At 38.2% G+C, this 27823-nt stretch overlaps 1 protein-coding gene across 1 annotated transcript in view; it reads left to right on the plus strand.

Annotated features, from left to right (window-relative positions):
- Nucleotides 1-7476: 7476 nt before the first annotated feature.
- SCIN (scinderin) overlaps nt 7477-27823 on the plus strand; it is a 70284-nt gene continuing 49937 nt past the window's right edge. Inside the window, exons 1-3 of the mRNA XM_070615788.1 lie at nt 7477-7888; nt 12944-13098; nt 17454-17615. Coding sequence (XP_070471889.1) covers nt 7690-7888; nt 12944-13098; nt 17454-17615 — 516 coding nt within the window. The 5' untranslated portion in view covers nt 7477-7689. The remainder of the gene's footprint in view (nt 7889-12943; nt 13099-17453; nt 17616-27823) is intronic.

A 27823-nucleotide genomic window follows, 5' to 3' on the forward strand; every position in this document is an offset into this window, starting at 1 on the left:
CTACTATACTCAGTGCCTCTAAGAATTATAAGCATGCAAAGGGCAGGAAACAGCTTTCAAGTGTCTCTTTTATCACTAATTTTATCACTGGAGAACCAATTCTGCTAAACTCTATCTCCTTAACTGCTTAAGAATTTGACTCATTCATTTATCTACAGAATTTGTCACCCACAGAGAAGGATTTTTTTATTCTTCTCTTTAAGTTGAAGAATGCCTTTTCTATGTTTTCTAAGACAACATTAAAAACTTAAAGCAAAGATAAACCACACTTTCTTAATGACTGTAGAGGAACATTCAGTGTTTTCACTGATTGAAACAGAAAGTTAAAATATTCAAACTATTCTCCTTTTATCGAGAACTTTAAACCTTTTCTATGTCAATTTCATCATGAAACTTTTAAACGTCCCTCAACAGATGGGCGGAGCACTTTTCTGTAGGAAAGATTCACTTTTAGTCTCAGAATTCCAAGAGCGAAAGTTGAAGGCTATATAAATTGAAAATCTACCCTGGTCATCCAGATAACAAAAGAAAGTTAACCTTCGGACGACCTTTTGAAAGATGTGATCCTTCTCTAAAAAATGAGCTTAATTTACTTGCTATGACAAGGGAAGGAAGCCAGCTAGTTATATCGTCATATTGGAAAGCCTGCTTGGCAGGGACCTCCAGATTCTTCTCATCAGCCTTTCAACACTCTCCTTCAGATTTCAGTATGCATAATTTAAAATGTTTAAATTATCATGAACTTTCAAAATAAATGTTACTAATGCTCAGCTAGTATTTTAATGTTTAATCATTAATCGCTAATCTCCTTTTGGGCAATTGTTCTCATCTCAGTACCATCTTTTGGAAATTGAAAAGAAAACATCTTACTCTTCTTAAGAAAGTTACTTGATTAAAATAGATATGCATTACTTGAGAGTTTAATTTGGAAATTGCTCAGTGAGAGGGAAAGCAACATCTGTAGACGGGAGCTGCCCCCCGCAAACTCAGAGAGGAAGAAAACTCACCAATGAGTACCACGTATATGAAAAAGCAGCCACATCTGCCAGTTACTTTAGAAACGGGATACATGTGTCAGGCCATCCATCAACCCAAATGCAGCTGGCCTTTTGGACTGGCCTCCTGAACTCTTCCAAATGTTTCCAGCCATGCAGCTCTCAGAGCTTTATTCATTTCACAAATAGTTCAGAAGGCAATTATAGCAAAATGATTTTTAAAACCACTCAAAGCCCAGCTGTATTATTTTTTAAGGAAAATTTTTTGTTAATTTTATTAATTTTAATTTAATTATTATTATTATCTTACGCAAAAGTTGGCCTAAGAGAATAGTGAAGCCCTATATGCCTGTCACTCAACATCAACAATTATTATCACTTTGCCAATTTCTTTTCATCCATCCCTCCTCCACTTTCTTTGTGGAGTATTTCAAGGTAAATCCCAGACATTATGTCGCTTTGTTCATAAATATTTTGCTATATCTCTAAGTGAAAACGAGACACTTTTATCTTTTTTGCCTTATTGATAAGGAATATGTATATTGCAATTTTTTCATTATTTTAAAAATTAAGTATTGCAATCACATAATGAAGGCCCTAAATGCAAGAGGATAGTAATTAAGACGATCAGCAGGAATATAGCTGAAGGGGAAGAAACATTCTCCTCTGTTTTCCTGCCTTCTCTTACTTTAAGTACTCACCAAGCTGTGTTTTTCTTGCTGTTTCCTTGATTCGATAAGTAAATATGTTTCCTGGGTTACTATAAACTTTGAAACTAGAAAAAAAGAAAGGCCAACATAAATGCAACATAAAGCACATTATCTTTAACAATCATTTAAATGTTTTTCTGATGACAGTTTGTAACACAGCAAGATTTCGAGTCATAAAAACAAGTATTTTTCTACACATACTTAAATCAGATGGCAATAAAATAGTAAATTAGTAACCCAGGTTTTACAATTCATGCGGAATGCTTCCTGAGTTAAAGATACTTTTTTTGGCACACAAGCTAAAAGAATATACAGGAAATAATGGAACTAGAATCACTATATTCATCTCCAATAATTGTCTTTGTGCTACTCGTTAGGCCCCCAAATTTCTTTAAATCTCTATTTGCATAATCATAAGCTTAAAGTGAAAATTATCATTATAAATCTCCATGAGAACTTGGATCCTCAACAGTTTCTTTTGGTCATAAGCATCTCTAATGTGTAAACTCCTAAAGTGGTGATGATGTCTTCTCTTGATGATTTCACAGGAGTTGGCTATTTCATAAGTAATAAAAATAAAAATAAAATAAATGATTTTTAAATAATAAAAATATTAACGAGAAAGAGCTGAATCAACCTGCTGTGGTAAGCAGGTTTAAAAAATGTGCATTATTTATCAGAATAGCAGACATTCCAGACCAATAAAACCCTCACCTTAGTATTAAGCCATGACTATTCCTTTATAGTTACAGTATTACGTATAATTTAAAAAGAAGTGATTTGTGAAAGGGAAAGTCCTAGATCCTGACTGGAGCTTTAAAAAAAAATACATAGGGGGCCGGCTTGGTGGCGCAGCGGTTAAGCTTGCACGTTCCGCTTTGGTAGCCCAGGTTCACCAGTTCAGATCCCGGGTGCAGACGTGGCACCACTTGGCAAGCCATGCTGTGGCAGGCATCCCACATATAAACTAGAGGAAGATGGGCATGGATGTTAGCTCAGGGTCAGTCTTTCTCAGCAAAAAGAGGGGGATTGGCACCAGATGTTAGCCCAGGGCTAATCTTCCTCAAAGAAAAAAGAAAAATAGATGAATTAAAAAAATTAGTTCTAGTTTGTCTAGTATGGACAAGAAGGATGAAAACACAATTCCCTAGAGTGCACTTTCACTGTTAATAATCACATAGTTCTGATAAGTGCTGGGGCTAAGTGCCCTTGCTGATCATTAACCGAGTTTATTGATTGTGTTCTCAGGGCTTTGACATACATTATCTCTTTTAATCCTCACAACGCTCAAGTCTTCTAACTCCAGGTTCTATGCTTAAACCCTAAAATCATTTAGTAAATCAAACATAAGTTATTACAATTTAGCAGGACTACCAGTAAAAGAAATGCAACTTTAATTACAGTCTTTCAATTTTCACAATGAAAGGAAAGCAAATAAATAGCACACTCCTCTCCTGGAAAACAGTGCACTTGCTGTCTTTCACATGTACTTAATTTCAACAGTTCTGTGGTCCTGATGCATAAAATAAAATAAGATGCCTCTCAACTCTAAGATCCTGTGACTTGGGAAGTGAAGATCACTTGAAGCCAACTTTTTTTTTTAACCAACTCATTCCAATAAATTGCACAATGAATCAATTACACTATTTAATGCTGTTATTTATTTCAAGGACTAAACTATGCAGCACTTCCCCTTAGGCATTAACATTCTAGAAGAACTCTTGGTAAAAGACATATTTGCCTTGGCTGGTTTACCTGGACTGAGACAGGATTAGTACATTGATTAAAAAAAAATGTAATTTAATCCAAAATCAACTATGCAACCACAACTTTTCAGCATGTACACCATAAGGTCAGGGAATAAAACAACGAGACACAGTCTCTGAATGAGCCTACAACCTTGTGAGAGAAAACACACGTCAGAGTGTGGTAAGTGCTATCATGTAAGAGCATATGAAGAGCGTTAGGGACATGTGGAAATTTAGTGGAGCCAAGGCAATAATGATGATGAAGATGTGTATCTTTAGTTAAACCTTAAAGAATTGGTAAAAATTCAACAGGCAGATAGTGGAGGAAGGGCGATAACATTAAGGGGAGAAAATAATCTACTTTTAAGAACCTAGGAAATGAGAGAAAGAGAAAAAATAAAGGCAGTGAAAGGAAATTGGCACCTGGTTTTAGCGACTTTCGTTGTTTGGGAAATGGGCGGTCTGGTCTTAACTAGACTTGGAAACATTACTCTTATAGGATTGAATTTGGAGAAGTGAATTAACCACTCATCAATCTCAGTTGAGTTTACTGTCACTGAGTGTATGCCAGGCACTATTGCAGGTTTAGATTTATTTATCCATTTAAAACTCATCACAATCCTATGAAGTAATTTCTATCATTATTCTCATTCCACAGATAAGAAAAATAAGACAGTATAATAATGTTAGGTAACTTGTCCAAGCTCAATCAGCTGGAAAGGGCAGCAGCCTGGGTTCAACCTAGGTCAAGCCCATACTGTAAACCAGCTCATTTTGGCTCCACTGCATGCCTCACCTGAAGATGGGAATCAGAGAAATAGCAAGAGAGCAGGCAGCTGGGATGGGTGAGAGAAACATGCTGGGCACCCTAGTTGATTGAATGTGGAGATAAAATGAGAGTGCTGAGTCAGAATTCAAACACATTGTTACTGAAATTAGGAAGAATAGGAGAAGTACGTTTGGAAGGAATGATGAGATTGTTTTGAACACACTGAACTTGACCTTGGCAGATCAAGTAGGCAGCTAGGTCTAACAGGAAGATGCAAATCTGAGTTTGGAGGCTGCATAGCCAGGACAGAACTAGATGATAGGTGGGAGGTGCTTGCTTCAGGCACAAAATTTAAGAGGGATGGCAAAAATAACAACCAGTAATCAAAATCAATAATATTTTAATGCAATGCTTTTTTAAATATCAAAATTAACGTAAAAAATGAGCCAAATATCAACATTTTAAGTAAAGGAATATCAGTATCTTTCCTTTGCCTCAGCCTCCAATATGGCCCCATTTAGCGCTATTAACAATTCTGCCTTATTTCAACTTTTGTTTTTATCATGATTTTTTGCATTAATTTTGATTTTCTAAAAATAGTGCCTTAAAATAGTATTGCTCTTGATTACTGAGCCTTTTTGGTGCCCTGTAAATTTTGCATCCCAAGCAGGTGCCTCCCTTGTCTTGCCCTAGTCCTGGGCTAAGCAAGAGAAAATTTCCCTTACCTATACTAAAGTTCCTTTTCATTTCTTCACTAAAAGGAAATTATTTCCTTTTATTTTTGTTTCTTCACTAAAAGGAATTCTTTCTCTAAAGGGAAAAGAATGATCACTAAAACTGAAACTGAATGTAAGTGATAACTCTGATTTTTAAATTATCTTAAGTCTAGATCACCTGTTCTCATATTTTTTCCCTGGAGGAAGAGATTTCCACTTCACAGGTAAGAAACCAAGACATACAACAGCTCAGTGACAAAGTTAAAACTAAACTTCTTGGTGCTGCATGGAACACCCTAGATCAGAAGTTTCTCTAAGGACAATTTGAAGAAAATGAAAATATAAAGTATACCTATGTGAGAAATCATGGCCAAATAATTTGGATTGAAAGAATAACTGTACAGATTATGTACTTTTAAATTAGACACAGTGGGCTTGAATTCCTCTTTGTCCACTCACCTGCTGGGTGACCTTTGACAAGTTCCAAAGCCTCAATTTCCTCATGTGTAAAATGAGCCTTATCATGCCTATGTTTCATTGTTTGGGTTAGGAGGCAAAAACGAGAATGTCGTTAAAAATATTTCTTGATCAGGATCTCAACCTGTAACAGATGACACACACAAAATAGGAAAATTCCAGATTCTGTTTAACAGGCTATACTTAGAAGTAGAAGGGTAGAGAAACCAAAAGGGATGGTGCATCTGAGGGGACAGGTGCTGGAACCCCCAAGGAGAGAAAAAGTCACATAGAGTTATTTGTCTTTAAAGGTACAGTGACCTTTGGTGGAGGGAGCCAAGAAATAAACACTGTGATCTCACCTTCCTCTCTCCCTCTGATTCCCAACCAAACCCTAAGCTAGCGGATGGGAAAGCCCAGCTGCTTTAGCTCATGCAGGTGGGCCTGAAGGGAAGACTGCAAGGTGGGGAAGGACGGGGAAGGGCTGAGAGGCTTAACAGCAAGCTCACCACCACATAATAAAAGCTCATAGTTAATGAGCACTTTCTACGTAACAGACACAAACGCTTTGCTTGTGTCATCTCATTTAATCCAAACAACAGTCTTTTAAGGTGGATACTATTATTTTCCCATTTTATAGATGAGGAACCTGAGGCAAGTGGTAGTTAGGTGACTTGTCAAAAGCCTCAGAACCAGGATGGACACAGGAATTGAATGAAGGCGATCTGTGCCATGCCCCATCATGGCAGAAGAACAATAAATGGTAGTGACTGGTTTCATCATTATCATCACCATCATCAAAATCATTTAATTCCAATCCTTCTAGCAATCATATTTCTAGGAATTTATCTCACAGTGCTAATGCATGTGCATAATAAAGTATGTTAAAAAAACGTTGTTTGCAACACTGTCCTAGCAAAAGATAGACAAAATTTAAATGCCTGTGAACCTGGTCAGATTAAATAAGTTACAGCACACTTATAAGATGGAATACTATGTGGTCAGTAAGAGGAGGCAGCTCTATGAGTACTGTGTGTATGTTACCATGTCTGTTAGAAAATAAAAATTACTATATTACCTATATTCTTGTAGATGAAAGAATATCAAATATCTCTGGAAAAATAAGAAACTGGTAACTTAGTTGCCTCTGGGGAAAGCAACTGAGTGGCAGGTGAAATGGAGATAGATTTTTATTGAACACCTTCTACTTTTAATTTTTTTTACCGTGGTCATGTAATATCTATTTAGAAACATAAATGAATTAAGGAAAAAATCGAATTGTACATCATTAGTGACCTTCCGGGGTCTCTTGTAATTTGGCAGAACAGTGACAGAAACTGTACGTGCACAAAAATCAGCTTTCTTACTCTTTACATCGTGAGCGATTTGCTTTTTCAATAACAGTAAAATCTTTTGTCATATCAGCTTCGGTTAAATAAATGCAAAATAAAGAGTAAACTTCCATTTGTATTTTACAGAGCTTTGCCCGTGCTCCAAAAGCGAAAACTGTAGGGCGAACAATGAGAAAATCAACACTTTGAAACCAGGTAATAGGTAACTCACAAGGGAGGCCAAGCATAACGTCGCAGTCACAAATAGCCCAGCTTGAGAAAACCCCAGGAGAAGGGCTGTTGTTTTTTCAGGAACTTTCTTGGCCAAAGGAGGCAGGTGGCAATGAACTTAACCACAGCTCCTGACCACCTGGGGACTTACAGAGCTCTGTTCCCCGGGTAGGACCGCCAGCCTTCGAAGTTTCCATCCTTTCCAAGAAACCTGACATGCTGTTTTTCATGGCACTTTCAAGCTAGGAAGATTAAGAGAGAAACTGCAGCCATCACGAAGGAAGAGGTGGGCCAATGAAATGACGGCGTTGATGATTAATTAAGAAGATTGTTACCTGGACAGTCAATTTTTAAAAATCGATGCACCAATCACAGATTTTATTGTTAATCTCCTCCATCTGTTGCCACTGGAAATGTTCTTCCTAGGAGGAGGCATTTCCAAGAGTTTCTGTAAATTCCCTCTATATCTCACGATTTCTGAGATTGGGATTCCCCTCCCGCCTGCAAGAGCGGCGTAGGAGGTTGTTACTCAGCGCTGCCCTCCGGGAAGGAGCGGATCGCCTCCTCCGGAGCGACTCCGGCCTGGGCCCCTCCCTTTGGGGCCCCGCCCCTCCGCAGGGCGAACCCTATAAAGCCGCGGCGAACAGGGTTCCTCCTGCTGGTCTCGGTGTAGTCTGAGTCCCAGGTCACTAAGGTCCCGCGCCCTCTTCCAGGAGCATCGCGTGCCGGAACTATGTCCCAGGGGCTGTACCACGAGGAGTTCGCCCGCGCCGGCAAGCAGGCGGGGCTGCAGGTCTGGAGGATCGAGAAGCTGGAGCTGGTGCCCGTGCCCGAGAGCCTGTACGGCGACTTCTACGTCGGGGATGCCTACCTGGTGCTGCACACCGCCAAGGCGAGCCGGGGCTTCACCTACCGCCTGCACTTCTGGCTCGGTAAGGCGCGGCTGGCAGCGGCACCGTACGCGCCCAGGTCTCGGAGGGGCGACGCTGCGGGGGCGCTGAGATCTGCAGTTTGGAGTTGAGGGTGGGAAACCCATCACCCCAGTCGCGTCCCCACCGGGCAGACCATTTCGGGCTGCCCACCTTCTCCCTTGGAGTCCGCTCCTGCAGACGCCGGGCGCAGCGAAGTCGGAAGCAGCCCTATCTCACTGGGTTTGACCTTTGTTGTGCCCGGCTCCCGGATTTTGGGGCTGGCTCCTCTAGCCCCTTTCAGTTTGCAGTCTCCAAACCGCACTCCCGCCCAGGGCCGCCTCCCCGCGCACCCTGGCGCTGGCCAAATCCCGCTCACCTTCCGACAAGTTCAGTCCTGGTTTCCTCGTCAGAGAGATGAAGTCAAACAAGTTTGGGGGCATCCGCCCTAGCTGGCTAGAAGCCGTCCCCTTTTTTTCCTAATTAATTTATTTTTACTTTTTGCCCTTGGGCACCACCACCTTGTATTTCTCTGCTAATTGCGGCGATTAATGTTCTGGGCCACTTTATATCAGGATCCCGCCCACACTGTGCTGCTTGCAGCCTTGGCCAATAGGTATCCCTGTTTATTAGGATGCCGGAGACCTTCAATATAAATAAATATCCTTATATGGCATATTTATTTACTTAAATGAGTTGCTTTATTATAATAGTCATTTTAAAAAACTTGTTATTTTTTACTCGAACAAGGACGCAGTGTGGAAGAAAACGGCTCCTTCAGCAGTAGTAATTATTTTGGGCTGCGCTGGCGCCAGGCTCTCAGGACACTGGGCCTTGTGTGTTCTACTTTTTCCACCTTCTACTTTTACTGGTAAACATCCTGAATGTCCTCCCCACTCTCCCTGTGAGATCCTGTGCCAGTGGGCACACTGTCTAACAACGTGCCCATTATCTGAGCCTTATTGCCGTCTTTTAAAATAGCTTGCCTCCCCTGGACTTGCGTATTTTTATTTTTAGTTTTACTCCTGACCTTATTGAGAAAACACACAAAACCACACACACATACACATTATGAAGTCCCTGAAAGCCATCATTTTTATTCCTAACAATAGGAGATTTTAAGAAACAAAATGGTAGAAAGCGTTGAGAAGTGTTGTTCTCAATGTTAGTGAACATCTGGAGCAGACACTCCAAATGATCAATACAGAGAGAGAGAAAAAGGACTGTTCTCATTACAGCATTAGATATCAAAATTTTATGCTTGCCTGAGGAGGCTGAATCTGAGTTCCAAACGCATTTTGGTTTCCTAGTGTGATGTCGCTACTCCTATTATAATAGATGGCAATCTATTTATATTTTATATCAGAAAACGCTGAAACCTTAATATATAACCATGTTCACCAATGAATGATGCCAGATAGAATAATGTCCTCACCTTGGTTTTTCTTTCCAGAACTTGGATATGGAATGAATAAAAGTGTCTGAAATGCTGCATTTGTCATTTTGGTGAATTAACAGGTGGAAAACTTCCTATCTTGCTGTAGGCATCAGTTGAGTTCGACTTTGTCAGAAGACTGCAAGAGGGCTTTGAACACAATTTTTTAATTCTGTATGTTCTTTCTTATCCAAATAAGTTCTTTAAGTACTGTCTTTTGTAGGGTTTACAGATTCATGTTAATTCTTAATTATTCATTTCGTGCTCACCAATTTCAAAAAATGTAATAGCATTTTCATAAAAGGTAATAGCATTATACTATTATAATTATACTTTAGTATACTGTAGTATACTAAACTATACTATAGTTTTACAAAATGTTACCATTGAGGGAAACTTGCTCTATTGATTTATGTCTGTCCTCCCACCAATGCTACACTGTCCTGGTGACTGTAGCTATATAGTAAACCTTAACATCAGACAGAGTTATACCTCCTATCTTATTTTTCTTGGTCAAGATTATTTTAGCTATTCTAGTGCCTGTGCTTTTTAATATACATTTCATAGTAAATTTGTATAATCTATAGTAAACTTTGCTGTGATGTTGACCGAAATAGCATTATGCTGATAGATCAGTTTGGGAAAAATTGACAGCTGTGTTATATTGAGTCCTACAATCCATGAACACTCTGTCTTTATGTTTATTGTGGTCTTTGATTCTTTCATCACCATTTTGTGATTTTTGGCATATAAATCAGCATAGTACATAGCATATAAATATCTGTTTTGTTAAATATATACTTGAGTATTTCAGTTTCTTTGGAGTGATTGTAAATGGTATTGTGCTTTAAATTTCAATTTCTGCATGTTATTGTTTCCTTATAAAAATGAGACTGCTTTTTGTTATTGATTAATCTTTATCCTGCTATCTTGTTGAATGCACTTATTCTGGGAATTTTTTTGTATATTCCTTAGGATTTTCTCTATAGACAATCCTGTCATCTCTATATAGAGACATTTTTATTTCTTGCTTTCTCATCTCTATGTTTCTTTTCTTTTCTTTTTTTGGTGAGGGAGATTGGCCCTGAGCTGTTGCCAATCTTCCTCTTTTTTTTTCCCAAGGCCCCAGTACATAGTTGTATATCCTAGCTGTAAGTTTTTTTTTCTTATCTTATTGTAATAGTTAGAACTTCTATGTTTACGTTGAGCAAGTGTAGTGAGAGTGGACATTCTTGCCTTGTTCCTGATCTTAGGGGAAAAGTGTTCAGTCTTTCACCATCAAGAATTATGTTAGCGGGCCAGCCCAGTGGTACAGCAGTTAGGTTTGCACATTCTACTTCAGCGGCCTTGGGTTTGCCAGTTTGGATCCCGGGTGCAGACCAGTGCACCACTTGTCAAGCCATGCTGTAGCAGGCATCCCACATATAAAGTAGAGGAAGATGGGCATGGATGTTAGCTCAGGGTCAGTCTTCCTCAGCAAAAAGAGGAGGATTGGCAGCAGATGTTAGCTCAAGGCTAATCTCCAAAAAAAAAAAAAAAAGGAATTATGTTAGCTGTATGTTTTTATAGATGTTATTTATCAAGTTGAAGATGTTCACCTGTATTCCTAACTTGGGAAAAGTTTTTATCATGAATGGATGTTCGATTAGCCTAGTTATTAAACCTCTTTTTTAATCTACGTTTTATATGTAAAATCATTACATCCACAAAACAATTTCAGGAAGATTATAGCATATATACAAATATAATATACTTACAAATATAACATAATGTAACATAATATAAAATAACAACAAAAAACAATATAACATGAAAGACTGGTAAAATCGGCATTGGGAAAATAAATGAAGTCGTAAGCAGGATTCATACAGAAAATTCATAAGTTTCTGAACACTTGCTAGAATTTCATCATGATACAACTGAATTCAATTCTAGTTTTCGCATTCAAAGGCTGGTATTGGCTTCATTAAGACTTTTCAACCTCTTTAGAGTGAAGACTGATTTATTCATGCTGATTGTCCCTGGCCTAGCAAAGTACATAAGCATCAACAAATGATGGCATAGTTTAATTAACTTACTTCCAGTTCGTTCGTTAATTGCATGCCTGTCCATTTCTGTGTACCTAAAGGGATTCAGGTTTAAACTTGTACTCAAGTAAAAATGTTTATGTCAAATACATCATCCTTAAGACTTTGATATTAACCTTGACTTAAGTTTCCCTCTTAAAGCATCTCTATGCAAATCCACGTCTGTGCCTCTATTAGTATTCTCATTTATGGATGGGAAAGTGGGCAGAAGAATGACACCAGAGTCCTTTCGGACTGCAAAATCGCATGTGTTTTTTTTATATGTGTTAAATAATTTCCTTTGACGACGACGAGTTCGCAAAATTGATACCGTGTCAAATACTCTTCTCGCTACTGATTTTTTTCCTGAGAAGATACCTGCTACACAGATTTCCTTTAACAGTAAGGGAGGAATTGTGAAATCTAATTCTTTCTTTAATAGAACCGACTGATTTCCTTTCTTCAACTTTGGTGAACACTCTCCTTTGGGGTTTCAGGTGAACTATAGTATTGTTATAGCGTCTAGACTGTTATGTATCAGGTATCCATGGAGGCAAATAACATACCCCGATCACCACAAAATCTTACTGCTAATGAGAGTCTGAGTATAAAATAATATCTACTAGTATTGTAACTTCTAAGAGCCTGTGCTTCAGAGTGACAGAAGCTTGCCTCTGGGTCACGTTGCACGTAAGGTCGACTTTATGACCTTGGGGAAGTTACTCAGCCTCTCTAAGCCTCCATTTCTTCTGTTGTAATATGGTAGAAAATAGTTTCTGCTGCATGGAGTTACTTAAAGATTAAATGAGTTCATCCATGTAAAACATTAGCACAGTGTCTGGCCCACAGCCAGTGTACTATAAATGTATAAATGTTAGCTATTATTATTTCTAGAGTGACTTATGATTTTTACACAGCTCAGATGTACTAAGGGTTTTGAAGTGTCTTTTACTAAATTTGAGTTCCCTTCAGCACTGTCCTGGCTCTGATCACTGTGTACATTGACGATGCTGGTTCTTAAGAATTGATGTTTCAACCTCAGTGAGGTTGCCTGCGTGTGATCTGGATTAGAATTGTGAAAATTAAATGGGTTGTGTGTTAAATTGCTGAGATAATACTATGTATATTAATGTTCAGTAGATGTTAGCATATTAGTTCCTTTATTGTCCCTTTTCCTTCAGAAAATATTATCTTATACCAATAGGATAATGAAGTTGGGACACTGGGACTCAAAAACAGGGGTAAGGTCAGGTTACATTCCTTTTTCCACTCTAAAAACCACCCGCTTTCCTGAAGTTGTTTAGCAATGGCCTGTGACATTCATCTTCCTTACAAATATTAACATATTGACATATTGGAAACCTAAAGATTGATGCCGGTAAAGGCTAAGACGATTGCAGAATGTTTTCATAGCCTGATCTTGTTGACTGTACCAAGCGAATTTGAATTGTATTGGAATGTGTTGTTCTATCGTCCTGAGCATGTTCAAAGAAAATTTCTGAGTTTTTTCCTATCAGAAATTCTGCCTTAATTGTTTTGCTTGCTTGATAAATGAAGTGCCGTCGTTTGCTATTTCAGGAAAGGAGTGTACTCAGGATGAAAGTACAGCAGCTGCCATCTTCGCTGTTCAGATGGATGACTATTTGGGTGGCAAGCCAGTGCAGAATAGAGAACTTCAAGGCTATGAATCTACTGATTTTGTTGGCTATTTCAAAGGAGGTCTGAAGTACAAGGTAAGCGGCTCTCAAACTGTTGTTATGACTGCCTTTCTCTTCCTATCCATCCACACCTCACGTCTTCATAAAATGGAAGTTCATTGGGGGCAGGATCTTTTGTTTTGTTTTGTTTTGTTTTTGTTTTAATCTGTGTTGTTCACTGATAGATCCCCAGGACCTACTGGACACAGTAGGCACTCAATAAATGTTTGTGGAATATGTTCTGTAATATATGAAATATTCTGACTTGATTTCATTTAATAGGTTAATTTTTAATAAAGTTAAGAGCTTTCAGTTATATTGTCACAAGAAAGCCCTTTAAATTTTGTAAAGTTACTTCAGTAATTAAATATTGATTAGTTGGGTATTAACAGTTTTCATTTTTGCCATTCTAGAGAATCTTCTGGATTTGCTGCAAATACCCCATGATTTGGGAATATCAATTGTTCTGGAATATCTTAATACAGTATTTATAATAATTATAACTTTAGTTAATGCAAAGAACTATACATCCATTTCTAAAATAGTGTGGTTTGACCTTGGGAATGTTACAGATGAAACCACTGAGTTGAACATAGGTGTGGTTCAGCCTCACAAGCTCAAATGCACATACAGTGGCACAAACACATTTACACACAGTTGGTGTGTATTTCTGTGTGTCTTGGCCTGAAACGCTAATCACCAGATGGCTTTTCTTCTGAAAACAAAAACAAACAAACAAAAAAAGTTAAATAGTGTGTCCTTTAAAAGCAACCTTCAGTAAAGGATAGCTTTTTTCTGGAAATCTCCCAGTGACCCTTGCAGACTGGCCATCCTTCACCATCCTCCCTACCCCCAGGAGTGTTCAGCTGAACTGTAAGGAGTACTCTCCCTAGACAGACATTCCAGAAACAATCCTTTGCAAAATCAAATGTGCTCCAATGGTGTTGTGCAGACCCCACCGTTGCCGACTCAGGCACATTAGCCTAGTGGAAACCTAAAACTTCAGAGCTAAACCAGAACTCTAAATGTATCCCAAATTTGCCTGGATGCCAGGGTTTATTTCTGCTTGTACCTGATCAGAGCCTTAGGTGACTATTTTGTGATGCCATTGAGATTAGGACAAAACACTTAGAAATTCTCTTATCTCTCTTGAAATCATTTTTTCACTTTAGACTATAAACCACCCTAAATATTAAACTATTACCTCTCATTTTATTTAATTCGTATAGTTTCATTTTCTTTGATACACCTGAGTTCCTACAGTTTATGTCAAATGATCCTGAAACTTCCTTTATGTCAGTGAGCCCAACTTTTTGATAATAAGCTGGGTTTTTTTTTTTGTTTTTTTTTTTTAAAGATTTTATTTTTTCCTTTTTCTCCCCAAAGCCCCCCGGTACATAGTTGTGTATTCTTCGTTGTGGGTTCCTCTAGTTGTGGCATGTGGGACGCTGCCTCAGCGTGGTCTGACGAGCAGTGCCATGTCCGCGCCCAGGATTCGAACCGACGAAACACTGGGCCGCCTGCAGCGGAGCGCGCGAACTTAACCACTCGGCCACGGGGCCAGCCCCTGGGTTTTTTGTTACTAAAAGCATGTACTGTGCCATCATCCTGGTTATCAACCGATTTCTGCCACATATGACACGTTTGCCTCAGGGCAAGTACATAAGCTGTTTGTGCTCACTTTCCTCAAATGTGCAGTGGGTATAACAACAGCTTCCTTGTATAGGTGTTGCAAGGAATAAGGATTAAATTAAATAATAAAATACCTATATAGTACATAGGCAATCAGTAGGGACTTATGTTGGTAATATTAATCCTTCTGGCTATTAGCAGGACTTCTGAAATCAAACTTCCAGATATATATTTAGAAGTGGACATGATAAAAGTGATTTGACAGTTATCTTCTAATTATCAACGTTAAAACCACTATAAATCACCATTTTTTAGAAAGAGGATGTTTGCAAATGGAAGTCAAATTGATCAGCAAAAACATCAGTTCACTATCTTATCATTAGTGACACTGAGCAGATGACAAGGTGTGTTGTTGCCACAATATTTGATAGGAAATTTGGATTCGAAGATAATTTACTACCCAGAATAGCAAAGACTACATATTATATTTTACTTAATTTCATGCTTATAGGAGTATGCTAAGCAGTTCATGTATATTATCTCATTTAATCCAAACAACAGCCCTGTGGTGCACTTTCTATCATTATCACCCTATTAAGGTCAGTAAGCTGAAGCTTCAAGAGACTGTGCAACTTGTCAAGGTCTAATAGCTGGTAGGTGACTGGGTGACCATCTGCCTCCAGTGCCTAAGATGGTAACCATTATACTATGATGCTCTCAACCTACATAAATGGTTCAAATGTCAGGATGAATTTTTTATTTAAGATTACTCAGTGAAACAGGATATTGTGTCTATTTGGAATGGGCAAAACTTGGGAAAACCTTGCCCTTACTCAGTCAGCAACAACCATGGCCATACGTTGCCATACGTAATGTAAAGATTCAACATTAAGACCATCTTCCTATTTATTTTAACTGACTTCAGATTTTTTTCTAAGGTTTTATAGGGAATTGGGAAGGGGTTATAGAGGACTCTTACTTACCATTACTTCCTTATAATAAATCTTCCTCATAATAACTCTCTGGCTAATCACACCTTTCCCAAGCTCAACAAGACCCAACCCTCAGCCGTGATTGTACACAGCAATGATCAGACATCTTCGGCCAGCAAAACTGTATTTATGGTGCCACTGATTTAGTGGCTCATTTGCCTTGTTTTCATTCTGTGGAAAAGGTAGAAAGAGACAGGGACTACTAGGGTCAATTCAAACAGTATTCACAGAAGAACTGCTTACTGTCTCATACAGACATATATGAAAGTTGAAATTTTTCTTGTGTACCTTGTTATATAATGTAGATGGAATTGATTTTTTAAATACTGTTAAATGTTCACAGACTATGTAGTTTATAATTTCATATGAAGTGGACCTAATGTTATATATGTATCTTCAGTCTAAATCTGCTCAATATTTTATAACACTTTTTCAGATGACAGTGTTTTTATACTATTTTTTATTAGATCACAATGTACTTCTTATTAAAAAAATAATTGAAATGGCCAAGAGCAGTAGTATGTAGATGAAAACTTCAGTTTATTTTTACTGTATAATGCTTAGTTTGTTCAGTTAAGAAGTATGGCAATCTTTGTAAAGTTATGGTCTGGGAAATTATTACATATTTCTTAAAACTTGTGGTTATAGTTGTCCTGAAGTCAACAGTTAGCTTACATTAACAAAACCTTCCTATTCATGAGGGCCTTTCCTGGAGAATTGGGGAAATTCAAAGTCAATGGAAATTTAAAGAAGGTGTTAATGATTGCATACGCAGCTTAACTTCTCTTTCTTTGGATTTACTGTGTATGTTTATATAATAGAATTGAAATGTTGGATTATTTTATAGCTTTCTTATACTGTTAATTTTTCATACTATATTATCATGGGAGGCCTTTGATCAGTAAATGACAGAGATTCGTTTGCACTGCACCTTTAGCATGCACATTACCTGATAATTGTAGAATAAATAAAGATTATCGTTCCAAGACGTAATTAGAAAAAAGTGAAAAGGTACATGCTGATTTCAAATAATACGAGAAGATGTACTTGATACAGTAAATATCTTTTCCTCTGCATTTTTTAATTCAATGTAGTTTTATTTTGTTTTGTTTTGGTTGGGGATATGCAGCCAAGATGCCTCTCTCCTAATTTAGAGTATAAATATTTAGGCCTGGCATATTTAGTAAACTCTTTTCACCAAAACATAAGTAAATAAGACAGGTGATTTTTAATGTAAAAACAAGTACCATAAACAGGAGCAGCCCATACCTGGCCAGCGCTCGACTCCCCTTCTCCGCCCTAATGCTGTGACAGTGGGAATTTGGGGGCATCTCATTCCCTGGGTGCTCCTCATCTGTGCTTGTTATCTCTGCCTCCCCTTCATCTTCCCTAAAAGCCTTTTCTGCCTTCTCGCTCACTGACTTGAGAAGCATTGCTTCCCAAAAGACAAGAGCTATGGCTGCTTCTTTTTGTTTATGTAGTAGGTTTTAGGTTTTAGACGTTTGCAATATTCAATTGAATGGTTAATACAGGAAGACCAAAGAGCCTTAAAAAAAAAAAAAAAAAAAAAAAAAAGCGCAACCAAACATGTTGATTTGCCAAGGAATTCTCTCTGCATATTTAACTTTTCACGTGCACTTAGGTGGCTGTTTTATCTTGGCCTGCCAGGCAGTGTTGGCACAAACATCTGTGGTTTTATACTTTGCTCTGTCTACTTGGAAGCTTCATCCACTTTGATTTGTTTCCTGTTTTCCTCGCACCCATCAGGCTGGAGGTGTGGCATCTGGACTAAATCACGTTCTCACCAATGACCTGACCGCCGAGAGGCTCCTGCATGTGAAGGGTCGCAGAGTGGTCAGGGCCACGGAAGTTCCCCTTACCTGGGACAGTTTCAACAAGGGCGACTGCTTCATCATTGACCTTGGCACTGTAAGTTTGATATACACAGGTAGACGTCTAAAGGAAAGTGATTGTCTTCAGGTCAAATCAAGCGTACGTGTCGTGGAAGGTAATCACTTTGTCTGCACACTAGAAATAGGTCTTGTTTATGTGAGATGCAATTATATCATATGAGTAATTGGCAAGTATTTAAATGCCACATAAAGTAGGACTTCAAAGTTTTTCTTTTCTTTGATAGGTTTAGAATGGAGTAGTGATTTAGTTCTTCCTACCATAGAACAGAAATTGAATAATTTTTAATGTTTTCCCTTCTCTCTGAACAGAGCTTCCTCTAATTATTTTTGTCCCTAATTGTGTGTGGGAAAACACTTTGCTTAAGGGGGAAATTGATTCCCTCAGAAAGCAAAGGTTCTAGAATTTAAAATGGACATAGGATGAGTCTAAACAGCCTGACTGAAGAGTTTTTGGGAAATATTTTAACAGATATTAATATGTCCCTTACACAGACACACATACATCATACTACTTCACACATTTTAGTTCTCTTAGAATTATTAGAGAAAAAGGCACAAGTACAAATATCAAGTATCATCTTAATGGGATGATCAATATCTGACATGTTTTTTTCCAGGAAAAGAGGCCCCTCTAAGGTCAGGTATACTTCATAATTATTATCATGACAAAGAAGTATGATCGCAAAGTTTTGTGCTAGACTCAAGGAGGTAGGATTTAAGTTGTGTCTTTAAAACTTTGTAAGGTTTTAAAAGCAGAAATAAAGGGTATTCCCTACCATTGAAAAACTACGTGCAAAGGCGAAGAAGGCAGGAAAGCACAGAGCGCGTTTATGATGTCCTTCTCGTCCTCATGATCATCATTCTCATCACACCACATACATCAGCATTCTAGTCGTCATCCCTAATGTTGCTGGGCCAAGCATTGTACGGGCACTTGCTCTGACCTTTATTGCTTTGATTAGCGTGAGGCTTTGGCTGGCTATGGAACTTGCTCAAGGTTGTACAGCCAGTAAATGATGGAGCCAGAGGTAGACCCTACGCACGTCTGATTCCCAACTAAGCATTTTGTTTTGCTGCCTCTCCTTGAGCAGTATTTTGGGGAAAAGCATGAGACAGAAGCTAAAAGACTTTATTCCACATGCAGAGAGGAGGGACACTAAGGATTTTGAAAACGGAGCTACACAGTCAAAGTTCTGTTCAAGCAATATCAGTTTGGTAACAGCACAGATATGAAATGTACTAAGGTTATAAATGATTGGGAAAGGACCCCAAGCTGTAAACTTCATTTATAAGTTCCTCTAAGTTAGGGTACACTTAGAATTTTATTACCGTTAATGTATAATCCAACTGTCTTGGATCACACCAGCCTGTGTGCACAGTTGAGATCATAATGTTAATGCCCAAAGTACAATTCTCAGTATCACACGTAGACATTTCCACCCAAAATGGCAGTACTCTTGCCCTGAATCTCACGAAGAATTTCATGGAAAAGTCCTTTTCAACTTTAATTGCTAACCCGTTCACCTGACCAGGCTCAAGTCCGGACCCTCAGGTCCAGGCAGAAAACAAATAGTATTCCAGCTGTCCGCTCCCCTGCAGCCACAGCCATAACTTCTATGAGTAGATACCCCTTGAATCATCACGCCTCACAGTTCTAAAAACCATTAGAGCGTTCAGAGCCCCTCACAGCCCATGCACAGTAATTAATTGCCTATCTCAACTTTCATCTTAACCGCGTATGTTTTTAGCCCTTTGTCCCTTTATCAAGTATTTTTACATATAAGATAGTATTTTTCCTAGAGAAGGGGGACCTCAGTTTTCATCTAAGTTTACTGTAATTTCAGATTCTTATCAATAAAGTCAGGTATCTGATTAGATGATCTCTAGGATCCTAAACAAGAGAGACACTTCCCATTGATAATGTCATTCCTCACTGCCATTACTTGAAAATATTTCTTTTCTAAAAAAAAAACTTTTTAAAGAGAGAAGACACAGATGACCAACTCAGGTTGACATAGTTTTTTCCTTCAGCACTTTAGAGATGTGTTCTCTACACCACTTTCTGATAAGAAGTCAGCTCTCATTCTTATCATGATAATCCTGTATGTAATTTGTCAGTTTTCTCTGGCAGCTTTAATGCTTTCCTCTTTTTTTCCAGCTTTAATGAGATATAATTGACACGTTAATGTTGTGTAAGTTTAAGATGTACAGCGTGTTGATTTGTTACATTTATATATTGCAAAATCATCGCCACCATAGCAATAGTTAACACTTCCATCCTGTCACATAATTACCATTCTTTTCTTTGTGTTTGGTGAGAACATTAAGATTTACTCTCTTAGCATCTTCCAAGTATGTAATACAGTGTTATTAGCTATAGTCACCATGCTATGCATTAGATACTCAGAACTTGTTAATCTTACAACAAATTTGTATCCTTTGACCAGTATCTCTCCATGCCCACACCTCCCCAGCTCCTGGTCACCACCACTCTCTGCTTCTCTGAGTTCAGCCTTTTTAGATTTCACATGTAAGACATAGACGGTATTTGTCTTTTTAATTTTACTTTATTTTAAAATTATTTTATTGAAATAATAAAGGTTTATAACATTGTGTAAAAAAAAGATTTTTTATATGTAGTATAATTGCTCCACCAATGCAATAATCTCTTTAATTATCATGAATAGTGTCAATTCAGCTTTCCAACTATCTGCTCTTTGATCTTGAGCACGTTATTAACCTTTCTAAACGTTAACTTCCTTTTTTTTTTTTTTCATCTTGCCTCTGGTTTCTGATGACACTGCTAACCTTAGCTGGCTATGATTCACTCTCGCCTGACACACAGTCACATCTGGAAAGGGCAGTTATCATCCCAGTTTCACAAGAGGCAAAAAAGCCTTAGAAGGTGGGAGCAAGTCACTTGCATTAATACAGCTTGAGGGTGACCTGGGACAAGACCTGGGTTTTTCTATTCCTAGTTCACATCCTTTTCTCTGCGTTAAGCAAACTTGGTAGTATATAAGATGATATGGCCCTATAACAGAATATCTTGCAACAGTTTCAGAATCTGCTGAATTCGGAATTATGTCTCATCTGGCTTAGAATCTGATGAAAGTAGTAGTATTAATGAAATCATTTGTTATTTTATTGAACAAGTATTGAGTTTCCACAATGGCTTGATAGTTGGGTGCTGTGGTAGCCAGATTTTAGTTCTAGTAACATATGCTCTTTTCCCATAGGTAATGTCTGCCTGTGGGAGTATAACCCACAAATCCAGGCTCATATACTAGGGACAGAGTCTCTACTAGAAAGTTCAAGGACATTTATCTGTTTAATAGTAAATTATCTTTATTTTATATAGTTAATTATCTTTAATAACGTTCAAGTTCTCACCCGCTCTCAGGCTTGGTTAGAGACATGTGCAATGATGTGTTGCAGAGGACTTGAGTTTATCTCTTATATTGTGGAGATTACCTACACCCCAAAAGCATATCCTAGTAGGAATCAAGCACTAGGTCCCTAAGGACGCGAACAAGTACCCACGTGATCTGTGTTTATGCCACTAACCTTTAACCTGTTGGTATGTTGCCAAAGCTTCTAAATGGTGATAAGATCTTGCAGTTACCTTGGGGACTTTATTTTGGGGGCATGTCATAGTAAACTAAGAAGGCATGAGGCCAAAATTTTCTCTGCCATAATATTTTAATAGCAGTTATTGAGTTAATTATTTCATGACCACCTTCTACATTGGAGGACGCAAAAGGAAGCCACTGCAGTTTCTTCAAGTTTTATTACCCGGGTGTGAAAAAGGTAGATTAGACATCTAAAGCTGTCACCCAACTAAAGCCAGCTGGCCAACACTGAGGTTATGAGTAAAAGCCAAATCCCAGATCTTGATTGTGTTTGAGGGAAGTCAACTTTTGGTAAACAATCACTATTATGAATATGATATGCCATATACCTTAGAAACGTTTGCCGATAGGATTTTAGACTACAGTAAATATTCCCTAGATGTGACAGTATCATCCCTTCAAGCTAAAGCATGAGATTATAAAATTATGCATTTAATCACTTGGAAAGTTAAAATCATCAACATTTTAGAGGATGATTTCAATAAGTTGTCTTACGTGTAGTGTATTTTCAGAAAATAATATGGAACATGGCTAGATCTCAGCAATTTGCAATTTACTGAATCTTTGGAAAAATGCTTTGGACTATATTTTAATGTTGGTGAATTTATAAATCATTGTTTTCCCACTATATTTAAAGATAGGAGGTATTTGTAGAAATTAACTAGTAAAATCACATCTAAATATATTGCAACAAAGCATCAGTAACTACCGAATGTGAATGGTAATGAACAGAGCCCGTATTCTCAAAGTTGGGGATCGGGAGTTAACTCTGTTACAAATACACATCAGAGCCGGCCACTAGTGGAGAATTAGGTTTCACAGGATTAGGAATTTCTTGCTGAGTTACTAATCGTGGTGTTCTGCCTGTTTCACTTGTTGGTCACTCACACAGCTTTGCCTACGCCCCTTACTGTTTATGCCCTGTCACCTCTCTCTCATTGTTCAGTCTGCTGCTTTGGAAAAGCAGCCTACACTTCCTCATTTACTAGTTGGTTTTCGACCTTTGTTTCCTGACTTTCACGCCCACCAGTCTTTTGAAACTGTTCTTCCCACAGGCATAATGCCTTCTGCTAAATCCAGTGGACACTTTGATCATTGTCACTTGATCCCTGTGCTGCAGTTGACACTGGATTACTCCTCTCTGCTTCAGCCTCCCTTCTCCCCTGGCTCCCTGCTTCTCCTCCCTTTCAAACCACTCTCATTCTTCTTCACATGCTCTGTCTACCCCCTAAAGCTGTTTTTTTTTTTTCTTAAGGATTCCACTTCTGATCATTGTCTCTTCTTTATACATTCTTCCTCAACAAACTCATCCCCGCCCAAAGCTTCACCTACTACCTACTGGTAAATCTCAGTTTTAGAGTCCAGCTCAGACCTCTTGCCTGAGCCCTAGGTCAGTATTTCGGACTGCCTCCCAGCTATTTCACCTTGCGTGCTTCATGAGAACCTCAAACTCGACAAGTCTAAAAATGGAACTCATCAACTTCATCTTCTCATTCCAGAACAATTTCTCCTTTTCTTGCCCTTATCTTGTGAATGGAGCCACCGCTCAGTCAGGCCCTCAAACCCCAAATCCAGGAGTCAGCCTGATGACTTCTCCGTAATGCTGCACCTTCACTCAGTCACTGTGTCTAGTCTCTTTTCCTCCTAAGTGTCTCTTGAATCCCTCCCACTTCTTCATTGCTGTGATGCTGCCTCAGTACCCTGTGCATGACACTGTCCCTCAAGTTGCCATGCTTTTCCTTTTGTGCACATTGTTTCCTTTGCCTAGAGTCCTCTCCTCTTCTGCATCACCTTTCTCCAGCAAGCATCTCATATGGTCTCATCCTTAAATATTCAAGTCAGATATTATCTTCTTTCTAATGTGTTCCCTGACCTCTCCCTCCCCTGTCCCATGTCACTTTCCTGTAGAGCTGGGCATGCCCTTATCTTAACTCTCCTGTTACCATGCAGAGTCTTGCCTCTCGGCTCTTTCCACATTGCCTGTCCGTTCACTTATGAACCTCACTCACTCAATTTGTTTCTAGCATAAGGCCCAGAGCTTACAGTCACTCAACAGATGTTTGAACAAATGTCTGTCTATCCAACATAACGCATACAGTCTCATGCATTCATGTGGATAAAGATGTAATTTTCTTTTTTCATTTATCACTCAACCTGCTTTTATTGTCAAACTTCTAATTCCACAAGAAGGTTAAAAATAAAATAATCTTGCCTTATTCAAGTGAATTTTATTTACCATTAAAGCTATTCAGACTTATCCCTCTCATCCCGTTTTCCATCCTTTGGTTTGGAATGCATGTGTAGTATAACGGCCTGGGGATGGGGGTCAGGGTTGAGAACAGACGTGAGTCTGGTTTGCAGTCTACAGGCCTCACGCCTCTCTGACTTTCATTGAGGCGCAGCCTTTTCATTCATTTTTGAGGTTTGGGCCTTGGCATCTGTCCCAAGACATTTGCTGGAAAATATCCATGGGCTCACATTGGTCTTCTTCTGTGCCCACATCCACTGCAAGACTCTGTTTCTGTGAGCCACTACTGCACCCTGCTCAGGAGCTCTGCTTTGCTTTTCCCATGCCACATTGCAGTTGTGGGACACTGTAACCACATTGTACCAGTGCCCATTGGTCCAGCTGGCTGGACACTGCCCACAGTTGTTCCTCCTCTAATGCTCAGGATCGTGGATGAGTATATGACAATTATGTTGGATGGAAGTGTACCGAGATCTTCTTAAAGATTCTTTATATCTGACCAAGTTTCCTAATTCCCTTGTAATCTCCTACTTTTCCCTTCTTGGACCAGACAAACTAGTCTTACACCATTTCACACTATTGCCCACTCTATGGTTCCTGTAATATCCTCTAACCCCTAAGGCCAAGATTCTGGTTCTAGATATGCAAAACCAACTTTCTGGACTGCATCCTCACTCTTCCTCTCAAAAGTCTTTAGAAAAATAAAGGTTTTTTAAAAGTAACACTGTGTTGACTTTCAGACTTTTGTCTCTGCTATAACTTAAAATTCTTATTTTAAAACTGAAAACTGAGCAAAATCTTCTTTGTTATGAATAAATTTGTCCTTATCCTGAAGTGATCATTCCCACTGGATTTATAAGAAGAGAACCTGGAAGCAAGAATAAAAGATAATGTTAAAAATAAACCTAATGTTAAATCTGTAAAATTTACCCTGCAATAAAAGTAGGGATGAATGGCATTTATTGTGTGTTTAGTGTGCGCTGGGTGCATGGAGGATAAGGGTGAAAAACAGACAGCCTTTGACCTCTAGGTGCTGTCAAGTGGTGAGAGGCACCGACACATACACAAGTCAGAGTATGACAGGGTAGATTGTGAGAAGTGCTGGGGTAGAGGTGCACACACATTGTAACTAGAGAGTGGGTGAGGGTACTAGGAAAAACAGTTTTCAAGGTATTAGGATTTATACTTAATTCTTAATGATGGTTTCACATTAGAATCATTTGGAAGAGGTTTTAAAGATAGTAATGCCTGTGATTTGACCCCTAAAGATTCTGATTTTAAAGTTTTGGGATGGGACTTTGGTGTAAATACTTTTTAAGCCCCATCCCAATGTTATTATAATGTACGTTGAATGTTGAGAACCACTTCAATATGAGAAGAGTCTAAAGGGGCTGGAAAATTCAGGGATCACACGCCTGAAGAACCAACAAGTCAGAGGATTGTTCTCCAGCCTTGCAGGCTTTAACCTTTGAAATATCCCTTGATTCTTCTCCTCCTCTCCATCACCACTGCTCTTTCCTGGTTCACATGCAATTTTTTCCTTTCTGGTCATCAAGCCTTCAAGTGTTCCTGCATTCATCTTCCATCCTTCAGGCAGAGATGTTTTTTAAAGCACGTATATATATGTCATTGAAGGGTATTGTGTTGGCTTGGCTTTGAACAACAAAATAGGATATAAATCAACATTTGCCTGTCCCAAAACTAAAAAAAGTCATGTTTTAAAGTTGTAAGATAAAGATAGATTCCCAGAGGTATCTCACAAGTCATTATTATTTTTAAGCTATGCTTGGAGAACCTCCAGCCTAGAGGGAGATGGGAATGAACTTCTATATTTGATTAACGAGATCTAAGAGAACATTAAACCCAGTGAAAATAAAGCAAGTAGAAGCAAGGGAGAGGAAAAGGTCTGGCCCCTACTTCTCCTTTTATAAAATTTTAGATGTGTTTAGAATAAATAACTGAGAAAAGGACAAAAGAGGAGCAAATCCATGCTGAATTCTTTGCACGTTATGCGTGAACATCACATGGGCTGTTGGGGTGCTCCTTTAATCCAGCTTCCCATCAAGGGCATCAGGAGCATTGTTTTATTGCTGCGCTTATTTCCTGTCCCCAAATGAGGTTTGGCTGCACTTTGATGTTTTACTTGTTAACCTGACCACATAGTTTAAAGGAAATTTTAGAAACCTCTGTTTGCTCCCAGTGTCGTTTCTATAAGTATCACTCACTTGCTTTTATTTCCTATTACTAGGGGACCAAACTAACTGCCAGTAACAGATTGTCTTTACTCCCTCATTTCTTCCTCTTCCAATTTTCCAGAGTAATTTTGTTTTCCTTTAATAGTTTGCATATTAACGGTTAATTATAGTTTCATAAACTTCTGCTAGAGGGTGTTCATGGGTTATAGTTCATCAAAAAATTTCCACCAAAATTTAAGTGGACTTCATTCTGAATTGAATGGATACTTCCATACTTACATGGAGTTTTTATGCTCTTTTCCCAAAGAAATATAATATTTAGTGTTGAGTTGTTAAATTCCTTAGGATCTTAGAGGGTAAAATAGTTGCCTCTGAAACTGTGTTTGCTTTACAATTTTCGGCATCTAGTACACTTAAATCAGATTTACGAAAGGGTTTTCATCTAAAGCCCACTAAAGTATTATAAATAAAACAATTTAAATTATAATGAAAACTTTTCGTTGTAATAATACATATCAAGCTATCACATCCATTCAGACTTTTTTTAGCTCTATGCAGAGTTTCTTTTTTTCAGCCCACTCCTTCTGAAAAACGGGTAAGTTGAATTACAGGAGAGTTTTTGAAGCATGGGGCCAAATGAGTACAAAGTTTCCTTGTGCACAGAGTGTTGAGGTTTTAACCAACTACTTCTGAAAAGAGTAAGTGTTGGGCAGTAAAGTTTATTTATAGTACTATACACATTTATTTCAGCACAGTAGAGCTCTGTTAAAGTGAGATGTCCTAAACACATCGTCCACATGTGGTGGAATAGAAATTGCTCAAATTTAATGAATTGCTAAAATTCTGTTTAAAATTTTAAAGCATGTTTTGTTGTGCTCTGCCAGAACTGAATGAACTATATTTGCATAAAAAATTAATTAGCATTGAATGAAAAAGATTTTTTAATACAACTTTTTAAATAATTCTGGCTTTTAGCAATTTAAAATTAAAGTCCATATTTTATTGCATTTCTTGCCTGAATTAACAATTGAAAATTAAGTTTAGTAAATAAGATAATGTGTCACTTTTGTAGAAATAGTAGCACAAAATAAGGTGAAAATGAAAAAAGAATAAGCAGAATACAAAGCGTTCTTTTTCGAGCTCTATAAGAAATTTTGTGTAACGCTGTAGGGACTCAGTCATCTTCCAGTTAAAAGGAAAACTTTGCTCTTAAAAATTTTATTATTTTGATGAGTATTTCCTAGATATGGTTTTGCTATTTTAAAGGTATACTGTGGTCTGTAAGCAATGGTACAACTAAATTTATCTGTGAATTGCTACTGCACGTAAAATCTCCCAACCCAAAGTAATATCATAGAAAATATTTTGGGATCTATAGAATATTGTAAAATTCTATGTTAAATAACAATTATGTTCATTAAATTATCATTATTTACAATTCATTTTTAAACACATTTTATGAACCTTCCATAATGATTTACAGATGCTGCTAAAATTTAGTGTGATTTTATATAATCTGTTTGAAGTAGATGAGAGGTCATTTATACAACTCAGATAGGGAGAACATATACATCTGTTAGATGATTATAAAAATACAGAGCAAGTCAGTGGTGAAAGTTGCTAAGTCTGAGAAATCTAGACAGCTAACTTCTGAGATACTTCCTCTATTTCACTGTAATGTAAATATTAGAAGTTTGCTTTCTCAGATCCACTGAAAAAAGAATCATTTGCAAAATACCATGGAATACGGTAGGAAAGGAAGCTGAGCTAAGAGCCCAGGTGTACTCAGCAGAGCAGCCTGCTTGGCTTCTTTGGGTGATTAAATGTTACAGATTCCCTGTAATGAGTGCCAGGTGCAGCGTGCTCAGGGTGACTAGCCAGGGTTCTCAGCCCTAGTTGAATGCTAGAATCCTCTGGGGAGCATTCAATAAACACGCTGCCCAGAATACCCCTGAGAGTCCCTAAGGGGAGGGCTCAGGCATCTGTATTTTTTAAAATCGCCTTCCTACTCCATCACCTGACTTTAATGCTCAGTGATAGGCGTTGACTGATTAGTGGAACCATCTGTTTTCACTGTTTGTAAGTGCTAACCGGGACACGGTATTTAAATTGCCTCCAAATGTGAGCCTCATAGTCAGATACCCAGGTG

The sequence above is a fragment of the Equus przewalskii genome, chromosome 4 (genome assembly GCF_037783145.1).
Source record: "Equus przewalskii isolate Varuska chromosome 4, EquPr2, whole genome shotgun sequence".
NCBI classification, from domain to species: domain Eukaryota; kingdom Metazoa; phylum Chordata; class Mammalia; order Perissodactyla; family Equidae; genus Equus; species Equus przewalskii.